This window comes from Miniopterus schreibersii (genome assembly GCF_964146895.1).
Source record: "Miniopterus schreibersii genome assembly, chromosome: 1".
Classification (NCBI taxonomy): domain Eukaryota; kingdom Metazoa; phylum Chordata; class Mammalia; order Chiroptera; family Miniopteridae; genus Miniopterus; species Miniopterus schreibersii.
Window position 1 is genome coordinate 194,570,667 of NC_138101.1, and position 16,818 is coordinate 194,587,484.

The following is a 16,818-nucleotide window of genomic DNA, read 5'->3' on the forward strand; positions in this document are numbered from 1 at the left end:
TAAATCTGGTCCTTATTACTCTATCTTTGCTGAAAGAGAGCGTTTCACAGCTAATTTTGATTTTGAAGCCTGGAAAAAGCATGCAGCAAAATGAATACATTCAACCAAGCAGGGTGACTTTAATTTATTCTGTAGCATAAACCAAGATAAGAGAAAAGGGATCACTTTTATTTTGGTGAAAAACAATTTAGTTTTCCAGATATTGTTTCTGGAGAAGAAAAAAACCCCCAACCAACTTCATTATAACATTACAGAGCCTAAAATAAATTACATCTAATTCTTACTGACAGCTTTGTAGGAACCACTGGCAAGAGGGAACTGAAATGAATGCTATTCAATAAGTCAAATTAGCATTCCTGAAATAGGATGACTGCTGGATTATATAATGCTATCAACAAAAATGAGGTTTAACCTGAAGCCTTTAGTCATGTGATTTGTAGATCACAAACCTGAAGGTCCTTTGTAGGTATATTTTAGAATCTTATGGTCCCATATTACATCAATGGGGAAATAGTAAAAACCCTTCTAAGACCAACCTCACCATTTCCCTTGATTGCCTCATACAGGGACAGCATTGGGAAAGGTGTTCACCAGGGTCTGAGTACTCATGACTTCCTGGCCCATTCCCTCCCTGGTCCCTCAGGATTCTTAACAAGAGGTTAGTTCAAGTATTTCCCAAATATCAAGAGGCATATGGGCCTGTTTTCATATCAAATAGGTCTATAGTCAGCTAAAGTCTCTACACATTAGGACCCGAAAGGTTTAATTCTTGCTGTACAGACATCAGGGAGGAAGCGGTTAGACCAGTTTATTTTTTCCAGTTAAGAATGTCAGAGAGCAGAGCCTATGTGGCACCAACTTGTGTAATCCTACAGTTTGTTGTGTTGGTGGCAGGCGGAGGTTGGGAGAGGGTTTCATTTCCTGGTATTTTGAGTTTTAGTCCAATTACATCTTTTGGGACACAGCATACTGCATTTCTAAACACAATATTTACGTTTGAAATGGATTATTAACTGGCTGCAGCATAAACACTGTTTAGGAGTAAACATCACTAGAAGTCCAATTAGCAGATTATACATATACATCAATAGAATGTTGAAAGCAGAACAACCACCAGATTCAGCCTTGGGAACAAAAGCATCGAGAGAAATGTAATTTATCACTTCACCAAGTTTATTATTATTTTTCAGTGTTTTGATGAATTAAATGAGACCAGCAGTCTATGGCTATGAGTAGTGAAGAGAAAAGTCATTTATACACTCACTGTCCCCCATCCCAGAGTCTCTCTTCCTGGTTCTCACTGTGTTCAGTGCGCCGCTGTCCTCCGTTTGCCAGGGCTAGAAACCTCAGCTTTTTCTCTGACCTTTTCCTCTCTCCAAAGAGCAAACTAGTCCTCAGACCCTCATAGATGATCTCTGCAGGCAGCGTCCTTTCCATCCCAGAAGCCATCCTCGGTCTTACCCGGACTGGAGGCCGCCTCCACACCAGGGCCCCTGCCTGCAATCCCCATGTCCTCCCACACCCTCGTCTGCAGCCTGCTGCCACAGTCATCTTTCTGGCGCATAGTCTGCTTGTGGCGAATGGGGCCCCCCTCTTTAGGGGTTGTATTGAATTTGGAATAAAATCCCATCTCCTCATGTGGCATCTCAGATCATCTGTGGGCAATGGCAAGAGGCCTCACCTCTGCTTTTCGAAGGTAGTTTCTTGTGGCACTCTCCTGAGAACCACACCTTCAGCATCACGTGAGCACCTATGGCCTCCACACCTCTCTGCACACTCCTACCTCGGGATTTGCTTCCTGGGTGCTGTTTGCTAGGGCTGCTGTAACAGAGAATGACAAATGGATGACTTAAGTGACAGAAATGTATGTCTCACAGCTCTGGAGTTCAGAAATAGATCAAGGCATCAGTCAGCAGGATGGTTCCTTCTGAGGCTGAGGGAGGGTCTGCTCCAGGCCATACTGAAGCACCCGGTGGATTGGTGGGATCTTTGGCTTCCGTGGCTGTTGATCTCCGCCTTCATCTCTCACGGTATTCTCCCGAGGGTGTGTCTGTCCAAATTCCTCCTTTTCACAAGGACACCAGTCTTATCGGATTAGGGCCCACCCTACTCTAGAATGACCTCCTCTTAGCTAATTGCATCTGCAGTGACCCCATGTCCTAATAAGGTCACCTTGGAGGCTGTGTGGGTAAGGATTACAGCATCTGTTTGAGGGGACACAATTCAATCTGTTGGAAGTAATATTGGGGGAAAATGATAAGACGCGTATTAGCATATTAAAGATCTGAGCAATACTAAAATAAAGAAACTAGCATTCCCAAACTTACTGGTTCATAGACTCCCTCCCCATTTAAATCCCACCAAACTTGAGTTCTGTGGAACACACTCTCGGAAACGCTGTATTCTGTCTGGATTTCCCAGGCCATGAATGTTTACTTATTTTCTGAGAGAGCAGAGCAGACAGAGGAGACCCTCTGCCAAAGGCACTGGAATGGGCACCCTGGGACCTCCTGGGACAGGTGAATCAGGGGCGGCAGAGGGGCCAGGCACCCCAGCCATGCTTTCAGAGCCTCCTCTCCACTTGCCTGCATGTGCACCCCCCCAGCTCGAACCCTGGCCCGCCTCACTCTTGCTTTGTCTCACCTTCCACATCACGCCAGGCAACTGCAGTGCTTGTTTTACTATCAAAACATTTTGACCGCTTCCCAGTGATATTTCCTTAATGACTACGGACAGAGTCACCATGCTACTCAGGGACTCAATTCTAAAGATCCGTGGAGGAAATTCTATTTCAAGAAAGTGAGGATTTAATTAAATAAATGCACATTTAATTTCCTGTGCTTGGTAGCTTTCAAGAGACAACCGGTCATTTACTCTAAAGTGTGTGTTTCAGGCGCTCAGGGGGCGCTCATTAGCCTCCAAATGCCACCAGCTCAGCAGGGTGTGGCCATAGAAAGACACTTTTCTGGTAACGGGTAACTACGCAGCAGGGGCCCACATTCTTTCGCAGCGTTAAAGGGATTCATTGTGCCCTGCTGTCCCTCGAGTCACGGAAGCTTATGCAGGAGAAGGGGGAACAGTTGTAACGAGGCTTCTGTGTTTCTCCACACAGCTGATACCTATGTGGTTGCCAATGATTCAGTCAAATATCAAGGTAAGTCACCCTGGTGGACGAGGCTCCGTTCCCTCCTGAGAGCCTTAGAACATTCATAGGGCTCCTTCATGCTCCACTCACTGTGGAGAAAGACGAAGCCTACCTGCTGCTGGCCTCTGGGGCCCATAGTGCAGGAGACCCTGTGGGCCAGGTAAGAGGCCTGCGACTGAAGTGACAGCAGGACCCACTGTTGAGGATGAAAATGAGGGATCCTGGAGTCCGAGTGAGGCTCAGTTACTGCCTAGAATGCAGGCTGAAGTGAGTCTGGCCCCAGGCATGTCCAGTGCCATTTCCTGGTCGTTGAAACTGTCATTTTGTGATGAGAAGAATTCTATTAAGAAAGGCTAGTGTTGAATGAAGGACAGAACTGAGCTGGCAGGAACCTGCCCCACCCCCTCATTTTACACTTGAGGAAAGCCAGGGCTGGGAGGGGGAGTGATTTGGACAGAGCCCCACAGCCAGGAAGGGGGAGGCCCTGACTGGATGAGTGTACTTCCCACTGCCTGTCCCTGCCTTGAGCGATGCGTTATTGTTGTGGGGCCAAAGATGCTCCGTGACTAGTAAACACGTTGCTGGGGCTTGACGTTGAGATGGCTCCGTGTGGAACTGGGCCCCGTTAGGGCACTGGGAGCAGGGGCGGGGCAGGGGGAGAAGTCAGAAGCCTTCTTGCTGGGTTTCTTCTCAGAGTCGGGGAGGGATGCTAGAGGAAGGAAGCAGGGTGATGTCAAGGGACCCAGACTCCAAGAGGGAAATGCAGCCGTCAGTAGTGACTGCAGGCGCAGAGTCCCGTCTGTGGGACTGGTGGGGGAAAACCTCAGCCCAGTACCTGTTCTTCCTGTGGAAAGCGCTTGTACTTCCACCCCAAGGCGTTCCAGGCCGCCCTCCCCTGCTTAATAATCTGTGGCAATTTGACATGGGCTGGACTGTTAAAAGGAGGCCCACGGAACTTGGTGAGAAGGTAGGAAAAGTCAGAAAATCTTACAGCCCAGCTTCTTCATGTGCATTAACCCGAGAGCAGGAGGTTATACGCACACCTAGAATGTAGCGAGTATTTACTACGTGCCAAGCTCCGTTCTGAACCCTCTGTTTACTCATTTCTCCTTACAAAGACCCCAGGAGGTGAGTGTTACTATCCCCACTTTGTCCATGAGAAAATCCACACACAGACCGAAAAAGTTTGTTTCTAGAGTTGTCCACAGAGGAGCCAGGATTTGAACCCAGGGAGCCTGGTCTCCAAGCCTGGTCACTTCACCACCACACCAGGCTCGTGTGGTGAACAGCTCCTGGGGGACACATAGGTGGCAGCCCATACACTGGTGCGGCTTTGAGCTCCTGTTGCAGTGAATGCATCAAGCTAGGAATGGCGTGACTGGGATGGGTTCGGGCTGGGGTGACTCTAGAAACATGGCACCGGCCCCCACCCCCGTGTTGAGCACCATGATTCCAGAGCTGGCCTCCTCCAGGCCAGCACCCCTGGGTTGACTGTGAACCGGAGGAAGAAAGAAGCTAAAGGAAATGTCTTGCCCTTTCTCCACAGCACTTATCCGGGGGCCTCCAGCTTCGCCTCCAGGCCATTCAGAACAACGTCAACCACCACAGCCTGCGCACGCTGCCCGGCTCCGGCTCGGCGCAGAGCAGCGGCCTGGCGGCCCTCCGCAAGTGGCTGCAGTGCACCCGCTTCAAAATGGCCCAGGTGGAGATCCAGTCCTCAGAAGCAGCCTCTCAGTTCTACCCTCTCTGAGCGGACTCCTCGGCTCTCAGCGTCAACATTCTGGTTTAGCAATAATGGGTTTCAAAACAAAGCAATTTGATCCAAGCAGGTTGGGGAACATACTGGTACTGTACATTCTAGTTTAGTAAAAGACGTGCGAAGGCCGGCGAGGGCCAACAACGCAGCTTTCTTGCTACACATATTTCTGATGACTCCTTGGGCTATCTGATTAAGTGTTTCCTTACATTATTTTTTAAAAACCAAATCATTTTTCTTTAACTAACTTCTATTTTTTTTAAGAAAAAAAAAAAAATAGACTGGTGGGTACTCACAGAAAAGTTGTATAAGTCCCCCTGTTGCTATTTTTGATGATAGAGAATAAATAGGGTTTTTGAAACCTTTGTAGTGTTTTTTCTTAAAATTCACTCTTGGCAATGCAATAAAAAACAAAACAAAAACGTCACCATAAGCCAGTGACACTCCACCGAAGCTTTTTGTCATTATCCTGGGAAAAGTGGCAGCTCGCAAGGACCATTACAAAGTGCACTTAGAAATTAGGTGGTTAAACTGTACCAATCGTTTCCTTTGTTTTATAATGTCATTTTCCAAAACTGTCCAGTCAGTCTTATTATTTTTAAAACTAGTTTTTCAACTCATTAGTTCTAGGCTGTACTTTCTTGTACGCTTTATGATGACCACTTTAGTTTTGTGAATAATAAATTTTATTCTTTTGTTAATACTTGTATACAATTCAATTTAAAACTGTAGATCGCATACTGGACCAGTCGACTCCCCGCGCTGGCACAGAACACGTCACCCGGAGTGACGTTTCCTAAAACGGGATTTTAATAGTGTGGGAACACCGAGGTTTATCCGCACTCCTACTTACATTCACAAGTGACGTTTCTCTCCTCTCTCCCTGTAATGCACTGACTAAAAGAAGACTTGATATACATTTAAGCTGTACATTGACATGCTATTAAATGCATTTTTTATCATCTTTGTGAGCCTGGGGTTTGTTAAAACCAGTTTATAGAGCTAGAGTTTAGTTCCTGATAACCATTTATTCTAAACTTTTAATACTTCTAACTTCCCTTAAAGCTAAAATACAGTTATTGAGAGGACAAGTTTTCTTTTAGATCATTGAGTGAGAGACATATACATTTATTTAAGTTCATTTTCTAAGAAGGACTTTAAGGGCATGAGACAATTCCTTTTTTATTTTTTATTATTTTTTATTGGTTATTAAGAGTCTTCTTTTTTTCCTGGGAAGCCTGATACCGTCATGCTTCTCAGGGGAAAACAATTCCTCGAATGTTTAAGTGTTTCACATGAGTTCTAGAAAGACAGGGGGCAGATCTTCATTCTTATGAGAACTTGCAGGGAACCAATGTCTCTATAATAAGAGTATAGAAATGATCATTCTTATTTGCTAACAGACACCTGAAAGGCCTTCCCAGAGTCAGAGTTCTGTGTCCGGTCCTTCTTGGTCATGCTCCCAGGAACGTTTTCTCTTGAATAGTAGTCAGTTGTGCATGTTTAGCTCACTTGTAAACTGTGACAGCTTTCAGGGCATGTCCTGTCTCTGCGTCCCCAGGGTTTGGCACATCGTATGTGTCTAACTAATGTTTATTGAATTGAATGGATTTGATTAAGCAGCAGGGCTTTCTTGAGCTACCTAGTGGGCTTAGCAGGGGCCGAACTGTGACATTCTCTTTTTGTGCAGGGATTCTTAGAGGGGTTACAGAAACAGGTGGTGGAGGGGCCCAGCTGCCCTCCCTGTGAAGGCTTACCTGATTTCCCCATCTGGCCTCGCCTGGAGGCCTGGCTCTTCACTACTCCCGAGCCCTCCTGGCCAGGACCTTCGTGGCCCTGTCCTAAGTAGACAAGGTCTAGAGTCACCCACAGCTTCTTCTCCGACCCCATCTTCTTCACCTGCTCTTTAAATGGACTTCTGCCTCAGTTCCCTTTGTATTTGCATCCCCTCAAGAGCTGCAAACGAGCCCTTAACTCAGCCCTCTTTTCGGGGCCCCCATCTAATGCTTCCTGCTGTCCAGACCTGTTCCTTTATCCCCTGTCACAACCTGGGGTTTTGGGTCCACCCAGGCAAGTCTCCCTCCCTGCTTCTGAAAACTGTGACCTGTTTTCCTGCCAGCCTGACCCAAATACTGTTCCTGCTGGGACTCCGCCACTTCACTGGCTGATGGAGACCAGCAAGGTTCTCTGGCCTGTGCTGCCACCACCCACCCTGTTTCCCTGTGTCCTCTCTTCTCTGTTACCTCATTATGTCAGTCTCTCCAGCAGGTGGGACTCAGCCACTTAGAAGGAAAAAGTCAGGAAAAGAGGGGACAGGTGGATGTTTAGCAGGATTGGCTCTAAGAGGGAGGGGAAGCCATTATCCTAGGTCAGGGGCCAGCCCTCCAGCCCATGGGCAACTGCAGCCCACTGCCTGTGTCAGTAAAGTGTTGGAACCCAACCCAACCCGCCATTTACACATTGTCTATGGCTGCATTTGAGCTATGACAGCAGAGTTGAAGAGCTGTGACAGAGACTGGGTGGCCCCAAAAGCCTAAAATATTTATTGTCTGACCCTTTACCCAGAAAGCCTGCTAACCCCTACCCTAGCTGAAGGCCACAGGAGCCCTGAGCTGAGTCTTTGGGTGGGTATGTTTTCCCTACCCAGGGCTTTTTGAAATTTCATTATTAGTGTTTCCTCATCTGTAAAATGGGGACAGTGACACATTCTACCTCATATGGGGGTTGAGATGATGACATAAAAGAAGGCAAAGAAAGGGCTTCGAGCAGTGCCTGGCGCGTTATAAGCACTCTAAGTCTCAGTTGTTATTTTTATTCTTATGTTAAAGCTTAGAGAAGTAAAGCTTCTTGCCCAAGGTCACACGGCTGATAAGAGGCAGAGCTAGAACTGACCGCAGGCTGGCTGACCCCAGGATTGTGCTCTTAAACTGCCCATATTGACTCCTGCTACCCCACCACCAGCCCCAGGTGGCAGCCCCGACAGCAGCAGAGGGCAGCGCGACTCCCACAAACCGCCCGACCCCGATTGGCCTGCTCCAATGACTGGCTCGGAGAGGGGCCCAGAAATGGACTCAGTCTTCCTTCCCTCGTGGAGTCCTATTGGTTTCCGAGTGTGAATAGATCATTCTGAGATTCCCAAAAGTGGAAGGAGCCACAATGTGCAAATGCATAGATTCCATGATTGTTCACGGTGGGCATGCCTCTTGCTCCTTGGGTGACCTTGGACAAGTTATTAAACCCTGCAGACCTCTTTTTTCCGTATCTGTACAATGGAGCTATCTACCTGTCCCTGGAGCTGGTGGAAAGCTCAGCAGGTGGAGGACTGTGGTGGTGCTTGGGAGACTGTGCCAAAATCTACAGACCTCCAGGAGGAAGACTGCTGCCACCTTTTGAAGGCTACGTGAGGGGACAGCTCACAGCTGCAGGCTCATTTGGTTTTTCCTTCAGCCAATCCCTCAGAAGCAAGTTCTATAAGACCCGTGGAAGCCAAAACTTGGTCATTAGCCGAGGGTGTCCAGTCTCCACTGCATCCCATCTCTGCAAGCCTGTCATTTTGCCTGACATCGGGATGTTTTCAGCAAATCTCTTCCCAAAGAGTCTCACCTGGGGCCAAGTGGTTGCAGCAACTTCACCTCCGTTTCCAAACTAAGGCCAAACAAGACGGGATTGCACTGGAGAAGAAGGGTTATCCACCAAGATTCTTGTGGGCTAGGATTGAAGGGCTTCTGACATTAATTGGACAATGCAAACCATTTAATATACCTCTTTAATAGAATTAACTTGCAAATATGTATATTGGGCAGACTGGGAGTTTTATAGTACTGGTCTTAAGAAGAAAGAAGGGAGTGGTTGGAACTCAATGGAATTTTTATGGAAGTGGAACGCTTTGGGAGATGGCGGAGGTGTTGTTGGAAAGAGTATGGCCAGTTCCTTGTACTGAGAGGTGCAACAGTGAGCCTCTTGTGAGCGGTATTCAAGAGAAACCACAATAGCCACCATTTATTGAGCATCTACTGAGTACTAAGCATTTTATATACATTATGTTTATAAACATAGCTCTTCCTTAGCTCTCTCCTCCCCATGAGGGAGATGGTGTTATTATTCCCATTTTGCAGGTGAGGAAACTGAGACCCAGAAGTTAAATGACTTAGTAGCATTAGGACCAGAGGCTCTTTTGGCTGAAATGTGCCAAGAACATGGGATAGAGAAATCTGTGGGCTTTTTTTCTGAGGCAGGCCCATTTTGTTGAGATCTCTGTTTATTTTAATTAATTAGCTAATTACTTTTTATTGATTTCAGAGAGAGAAAGAGAAACATCCATCAGTTGCCTCCCACGTCCGCCCCGTCTGGGGATCGAACCCATAACCTGGTATGTGCCCTGACCAGGAATCAAACCCACCACCTTTTGGTGCATGGGACGACTCTCCAACCAACTGAGCCACACCGGCCAGGGCGAGGTCTCCGTTTATTGATCTCTTTCACAAGTATCCATCAAGCCAGCGTCATCTCATCTGACAAAGACTTTCCTCTTGGCTTTGGGAATTCATTTATTTGAAAAAGATTATAGCCCACAAATTAAATCACATTTAGTTTCCCACTTACTATAATAGTTCTGTGAGAAAGAATAAAATTTTATGAATTAAAGATTGTGGTGATGAACTCTCTCTGTTAGATTGGGGGCCTATTGAGAGTTCACTTGGCCGTATGGAGACTTGCCCCTCATAATTGTAACCATGCCTACCCGATCTGAGGGTGGACGGCCTGTCAGGCACTAATAGATACACCAATCTCATTCAGTCTTCATAATAGTGACATGAGGTAGGCACTTCTGTTATTAACTCCGTATTATAGGTGAGGAAACTGAGGCACTGAGAGACTATTTGCAGGAGTCACTCAGTGAGAGGTAGAGAAAAATTTGAATCCAGTTATGTCTGCCTCCAAAGCCCTGGTTCTTTCTAGTACATAATTCTGGTAGTTAACTGATAGGTAGTCCTTTGCTACTCACCTGACCAACAAGATCCCCTAGAATCATGGAGACCAGAAGTCACCTATAGGCAACCTGCTGGCTGAAGTTGGCTCATGGCATATTTTATTTGATGAACTTGAACTTGTAATTTCTCCGTTTGGTGTGAGTATGTTTGATGGGGCACGCAGGCTCCAGTTTTGTACAATTCCCACTGCTGACCTCTGCCTTCCAAGCAGGAAGCTCCCCAACAGCCTTTTGGCAGAAATCCTGTTGCCTCTGGGTTGGTTTGCAAGGCCTGGCATGCCACCCTGTGCCACCCCATTTAGACTGACCCTGTCAAGAGGGGATGGGGTTTACCTAGGGTCAGTCAGCAAGATAGTGGCACAGCAGGACTTGGGGCTGTGCTCTTAGCCCTTAGTGACACTCATCTCCCTGGCTCACTCCTCATCTCCACCTGCATGACCCCTGCACACCCGCACCCGTCAGTTTGACCTCGTTTCAGGTTGGGGCTGGTCTCTCCAGCCCACCACCATCCTGGTTTCTTACAGCTCAGGGAAGCTGAGGTCAGGGAGGGGGAGACTCAAGGTGAGCCCTTGGCACCAGCACTTCCCTGCAGGGTACACAGGACATTGGCAAAAGCCACAGATTTGGTTGAACAAAGAGCTGGTTCTTTAATTATGCAGCCCAGACAGGCCCGCTCGCAGGCCAGTGGACAAGGGAGCCTCCTAGGGCTGCCTGGCAGACGCCCTGATTTCCACTCCTTCAAGTGGCCTCTTGGAAAAGAAAGGAACCAGCCGGTAATCAAGCCTGAAGGACAGAAGCACTCCAGGTGAGGACGATCACGAGGTGCAGCTGGGGGCGGGGGGTGGGGGTTCTGCAGAGGGGGACTGGGCCCTTCCAGACCGCAGGGTGGGCCGGAGCAGGCAGCTCAGCGCCGGCCTGGGCTGGGGGAGGCAGATGGTGGGGACATAGGACCCGGGCTCTGCAGCCGGGTCGATTCTGGATTAACTACTCTGCTCTCTGACCACGGACGAGTCACTCTCTTAATCTCGCTAAGCCTCTGTTTCATCAACTGCAAAACGAAGGAGGCATTTCCTCTCTCCCAGCACTTTCGTAGAAGAAATGATGCCTGTCGGGTACTCAGCGAGGGAGGGAATCCGAACATGAGGGACAGCTCTCCTTTCGGGAGTACCCGCTGCTCCTGGGTGCCAGGCTCTGCTAGGCCCCGACACTCCTGCAGCCGTCTCTCCGGTGAGGCTGCGTGACAGCTGGTGTTTTGCTGAAATGAAGTCACAGCTTGCGATGGGGATTTGGCTCACTTTTCGAGAGCAGCGCTCCCATGCTCTGAGCTTCCTGTGGTGGCTCGAAGCTCCCCACGCTCCTCCTGACCGCGCGCTGGGAAACCCTCCTCCATATGGAGCATCCCCTTGTCGTCCGGACTTCACCTGTTGTGAACACATCCTCGTGTTTGTGATGGGGACAACATCCTGAAAATAAACGGATCTGTTCTTTATTCCCCAGGAAACCCCATCCCCCAGCCTAGCTCCACGGGCGGGCGGCGTGGGGCAGGAGGAGGTTCAGATGGAGGGAAAGGTCTGGTCAGACAGGATGGGGGAGCAGAGCCCCCTCCTCTTCTGGACCCTGGGGGCTGTTGGCAAAAGAAAAAGGGAGACACGTGTAGGGCTGCGCTGAGGCCAGGTGGGCCTTCATCTTCCCCCTGGGGAGAGCTTGTTGTAGAAATGCCCAGGTGAGCCCAGCACACGGTGACACACACCTCCAGCAGCGGCTCTGGCCACTCTTCCCGGCTTGCGTGACTGCGCACACCCCACAGTCCCCATTGCGGAGCCTGTGGTCACAAGAGAGAGGCTGCTACAGCCGGGACACTTGCAACTGGAGCCCCGGGGGCCAGCAGGTCACCCTCAGGGGCTAGGAGGGCCCAGGCACAGCCCTGTAGCCACCTGGCTGGGAAGCAGCCGAGCCCTGCCAGGAACCTGGTGACACCATGTGATCTAAGCCCTGCTTCCCCTGTGGCCAGATACCTGCTCAGGAGCACATCTGGGTGCCGCCTAGAGGGGGACAGACCTCGGAAGATGGCGCACAGACTGGGAACCTATCCAAAAGAGAATCGTTAAGTCGGAAGAAAACCAAATACCATCAATTTGGAAAGTCAAGTTTTCTTACCCCCACAGCCCCGCTTACCCAGTGAGGTGGGGATTCTGAACAGTTATGGCAAATAAAATGCTATGTTCTTTTCTTTATGATGCATGTGCGGTGTTAAATGTGTAACCCACCACTAATTAATTAATCCTACAAATACTTCTTGTACCAGCCACGGAGGGGGAAGTAAAATGCGTCCACTTACCAGCAAGTGCTCTCAGGTGGAGAGAAGAGCTGTGCGAACACAAATGAGGCGCTAGAATAGAGAAGGGCTGGGGGCGAAGAAGGCCAAGGCGGGGGGCGGGGGGGGGGGGGAAGCAGTGAAAATGGGAAGGGCCTGGCACGTGGGGGGGGCAGAGGCTGGGGGAAGGGGGAGCCGGGGTGGGCAACGGAGAGGCAGGGGCCGGGGCAGGAAGGGCCTGTGAGCAGGGTAAGGCCTGTGGTTTTATTTTCAGTGCTGGGCAGGTGTTTGACTCAGGTCCGATCTGACTCGCGGTTTGTCAACAGCCCCCTGGCTTTTGCGGGAAGGGCCGTGGGGCCGCAGGGGCGGAAGCAGAGGGCTGCTCAGGGGCCCTCGTGCAGTGCGGGTGCACGGCCCCCCGCTCTGGGTGCGTAGGGTCCTCCCAGTAGCCCCCACCGATCTAACTGAAGCCATGTGGAATCTGGGTGGGGGTGACAGGGTCCAGCAGCACCCACCGTGGGGAGATAGTCTGGGTTGGGGTCTCGCTCAGTGGCTGGGTGCTAAAGACACCCAAGTCTGGTTCGAACCCCAGCTGCGCTCATTTCCTGATACCCGTGTGACTGTGGCCGTCCCACTCCACCTCTGATGTGTCTTCACTTCCCGGGGGGCGGGGGGGGGGACGATGGTTCTGTAGCCAGTTTTCTCGCCCATTCCTCCCGGCCCATCAGGCAGGAAGCGCTGGGAAGGGCGGTGGTGCTGACGGGCTGGGAGGGGAGCGGGAGGCCCCAGGAGGAGGCTCATCCACTCCCTCCAGGGAGCAGCGAGCCCTTTGGGTTCCCTCTGCTGCCGGTGCCCGCGGGCCACACAGCACGATGCTCTGAGCAGCTGGTCAGGTGAGGGGTGCTGCAGGCCCACTGAGGGCCCCGTGAGGTCTAGACGGGATGGGCACAGCAGGAGGCCCGAGCCTGGGCGCGGGCCTACCTGGCCTCCCCTCTGGCTCCGGCGTGGCCCGCTTATTCTTGCCCCCATGATTCCTGTGAGCACTTGTCAAATTTAGGTGACTGGCTCTTTTCCAGTTTTAACCCTGAAAATCCCACATTTTGGGAAAACCTCCCAGTCCCAGGCAAACTGGAACGGTTGGTTACCCTTTTCTCAGTTGAGTCAAGGATCAAGGTGGCTTTGTGGGGGGATGAGGGGCTGGACTGGAACCGAAGAAACCCCATAAATGCCGGCTTTGGGGTATTAGATAGAAAGCATACAAAAGCGAGGCAAGCAGCACCCAGCCCAGCCCTGAGTTCCCAGCGGGTGCTCTGGGGAGATCACACCCGCCCTCGGCCTGTTGGCTCTTTCCCACCCCGCCCAGGGCCGAGCCCCTGCCACACCCAACAACTGCAGCCATCTTCATAAGTATATTTTTATTGAAAATAAAAAAGGCATGGTGCTTTCTTCCTCGGAAGTAGCATACAGCGTTCCCCCCAACACTGCCTGGTCCTGCTTTGTGTGCAAAGTCTCAGCACAAAATCGATGTCCCTGGCTCCTCAGTGGACAGATCGGCACCGAGATGTCCATGGAGACAGGGCTGGAGAGGAGCCGGCTTCCGTGTGCGCTCGGTGCTGCCAGGGAGGCAGGTCACAAGTATTTAAGTCCATGCAGTAGGAACCACGCACTGCCTGGGCTGCGAAAGTCACTTTGCACGGAGTCGGAGTACAGTAATTTTGTATATAGATTGATATCTCTTTAAATATATATAACTATATATAATATATGTTTATATTTTTACAGCTATTAGTCTTTCTTCCAAAACTCGCTTTAGAAGCTCCTAAGTTAACACCTGAAAACTGGGAAATCCTATATGCCATTCTAAGGTTGGGCTCCACCAGGAGACACGCTGAAAAACAGCTGTGTGAGAAAATGCAGAGAGGAATGTGCATTTCATTTCCAGCCTCAAGTTCAGGTGAGGCTGAGGACTGGTCTGTTTAGGGGCCGCAGATACGTTCCTTATGTAGAAATTCTAAGCTCAGTACCTGGCTGTTGCGGTTTGGTGGACGCTTCTGTCACCTAAGCTAAAAATCTGGTGGGGCTCTCTCCCTGCACCCAGGAGAGCTGTCTCTGAATGGCTGGCTCTTGGTTTGGGGGGTTCTCAAGCAAATCCTTTTTTAAAAAAAAGCTCTTCTTTTGGGTGAGAAGAGATGTTACAAACCCAATTTGAGAGGATTTACTCTCCAAGGTTAGCTTTTCAGAGCCCTGGCTGTGCCCCTAGGGTAAGATGTTGGCAGATTAGTCTAATTGCAAAATCTGGGCCTCTTAGGTTTAAGCCAAGGTCAGGGAAGGTGCGACCAGTGGGTTTGTGAAAAGGTGGGTATTGCCTGCCCCCCTTGATATCCCTCCAGGCTGGCTGCCCAGCTCCCCACGACCCCTTAGCCAGAATGCCCCCCTCTGGCCAAAGGGGCCCTCCCATCACCTCTGAGCTCAAGGTGGCCTGTACTTAGGGCTGGGGTCCTGCCCAGCCACCTGCCAGTGTGGAGGGGTCTGTCCTGCTGAGGACCCACATCCTCTGGCCTGTTTGTCACCCAGCTATGCATCCTGGGGAAGTGGTGTCAAGCAGGAGAGCTGGGAAGCACTCACCAGACTGGGGGCAAGAATGGAGGCCACAGGCGGCACTGTGCCCTGCCTACGCTCCTATCTGGCTGGAGAGTGGAACCACTTGTTGTCTGGTTTCTTCCTAGCAAGTGTGTGGGTGGTAAGGGAACCACAGGGTCAGGAGCATTCTCCCGATCCACCAGGGGGTGCAAACCCACAAGGCCGCTGTCGCCATGGGCCTAGTGATGTGCCCAAGAGTGGTGGGTGGTCTCCTGGGCAACAGGCCTGGAGGGTCCCTCACCTGTCATCCCTTTCCCTCCCCTTCAACCACCAACTACTGTGGAGTGCTCGGCACTTTTAGAACCTAAGACCTCGGAAAGAGACATTCAAGGGAGCCACTGGAGGAACTCAGCTCCTCCTGGGTGAGGGGAGGGCCAGGGGTTCTCAGGAGAAGGTCTGAGTCCCTGATCGGGGCTACAGGGGAGCGTCAGGGAGACCCAGCGCCAGGCCGGGCTGTCCCAGCCCAGCCCAGAGTGCCCGCGGTGGGTTTGGCACAGTGTGGCCTCTGCCAGATGAAGGCAGGGCCTGGCTCACACAGATGTGGCAGTTCTGATGAGGGTCAGGTGTGAGGATGCTTCTGAGAACAGGCGTCATGGCTTCTGTCCTTCCCGGGCCCTTGGCCTAGGGCTCAGTGAGTCCTTTTGCCTCTGGAAGGCCAGCTGCTACCCCGGGGTGTAAAGGAGCCCCCTTGGTGTGCTCAGTCAGGAGGGGACTTTCAGGCTGGGCTCCCAGCCCTCCATGGCAGGGAGTCGGGAGTCAGGCAGGATCCAGGGGCCCAGGGTGTCAATGGGGACAAGAGGGAGAAGGCAGGTAGCAGATGGGGCGACAGACAGCTGTGTGGGAAGCACCTTAGAAAGGGGACGTCTCATGGCTGTGCCGATGGCTTCTGTTGGGAAGGGTACAGTCAACAGAGCAGAAGGCAGGCTTCCCGGGGGCGAGGAGAGGTTTTCTGGCAGGGGAGTGGCCCCTGGATTGCCTTTCTTTTGGCTAAAGGGGGCCGCCTCCCTCCACTCAGCAGACAGACCCTCTGCCTTCGACAGAGCGTGTGCTTTAGACAGTAGCTGGGAGACAGGGCGGGTGGAGCACAGGACGAGATGCAGGGAGCCTCGGGGGGTGGCGCCCCCGGGGGCCGCATGCAGGCGAGCTCCGCTGGGCCCGGGCTGCGCTGCCCCACGGGGCGCACGGCTGGGAGAACGCGCTCTCCTTTGAGGGGCTCGAGGCTGGCAAGGCAATGAAGTCCAGGACAAGTGCAGTGTCAGCTCATGTCCACCAGTGCCACCAAGGTGCCCCTCAGCAAGCCAGCGGGTCCTGGGCTGCACTCACACCACGGCGCTGTTCACGTCTGCGCCCTTGCTGCTCCGACACGATGTCATGGGGTACTCGGCCACGCTCGCGCCGTTCTCCTCCTTCCTCAGGGGTTTCCTGGTGGGGGACACGCGTTAGTCATCGATGCCTGCGGGTGCCGCGCCCTCCCTTAGCTCACAGGCTCTGTTCTGGGTTAGTGTCCTTGGGCTGCTGGCTTGGGGGCGGGGACTTTGAGAAGGCTCTTGCTCCCTCCCTGAGGTTCTGGATTTACAGTAGTACCTTCTGGTTCAATTCTCATCTCCTCTCTCGAGTGGCTCAGGAGGGCTCTGGCCCCCAGCCCTTAGGCCTGAGTGGCGACAGCTCCTGATCTAGGCCATACGTGCTGTGTAGCCCAACCCCAGGCTACAGCACTGCTGCCTCGGGTGGATCTGAGGCCCAGAGGGCTGTAGCTCAGACACCTGTGTCCCCAGTAACGCCGGGACGGGGTCTGAACTGGCCCCTGTTGAGCTGGCTAAATGGAATGTTTATGGTCATCTTCAAGAGCCCAGGCAGTGACTGCAGCCGCCTTCTCAAATGTCCCCAGAACCCCCCCACACCTAGGGTAAGAAGGGGACTGGTGTGATGCCTGTGGGGTAAAGCCTCAAGGATCAGTCCAGGGAGAGGAGCTG

General features: G+C 51.6%; 2 protein-coding genes across 5 annotated transcripts in view; one reads left to right on the top strand and one right to left on the bottom strand.

Moving 5' to 3' along the window:
* Positions 1 to 5,867, top strand: part of UNC79 (unc-79 homolog, NALCN channel complex subunit) — a gene marked incomplete at its 5' end in the record, with an annotated part of 151,041 nt that extends 145,174 nt beyond the window's left edge. For 3 of the 4 annotated variants that reach the window (XM_081144714.1, XM_081144715.1, XM_081144716.1), the window contains 2 exons: positions 3,113 to 3,154; positions 4,692 to 5,865. In XM_081144714.1, coding sequence (XP_081000840.1) covers positions 3,113 to 3,154; positions 4,692 to 4,895 — 246 coding nt within the window. In that variant the 3' untranslated portion in view covers positions 4,896 to 5,865. Of the gene's footprint in view, positions 1 to 3,112; positions 3,155 to 4,691 lie in introns of all 4 variants that reach the window. The other variant, XM_081144717.1, reaches the window with a different exon arrangement.
* A 10,074-nt stretch (positions 5,868 to 15,941) lies between these two features.
* Positions 15,942 to 16,818, bottom strand: part of PRIMA1 (proline rich membrane anchor 1) — a 37,497-nt gene continuing 36,620 nt past the window's right edge. The window contains exon 4 of the mRNA XM_081132292.1: positions 15,942 to 16,267. Coding sequence (XP_080988418.1) covers positions 16,165 to 16,267 — 103 coding nt within the window. The 3' untranslated portion in view covers positions 15,942 to 16,164. The remainder of the gene's footprint in view (positions 16,268 to 16,818) is intronic.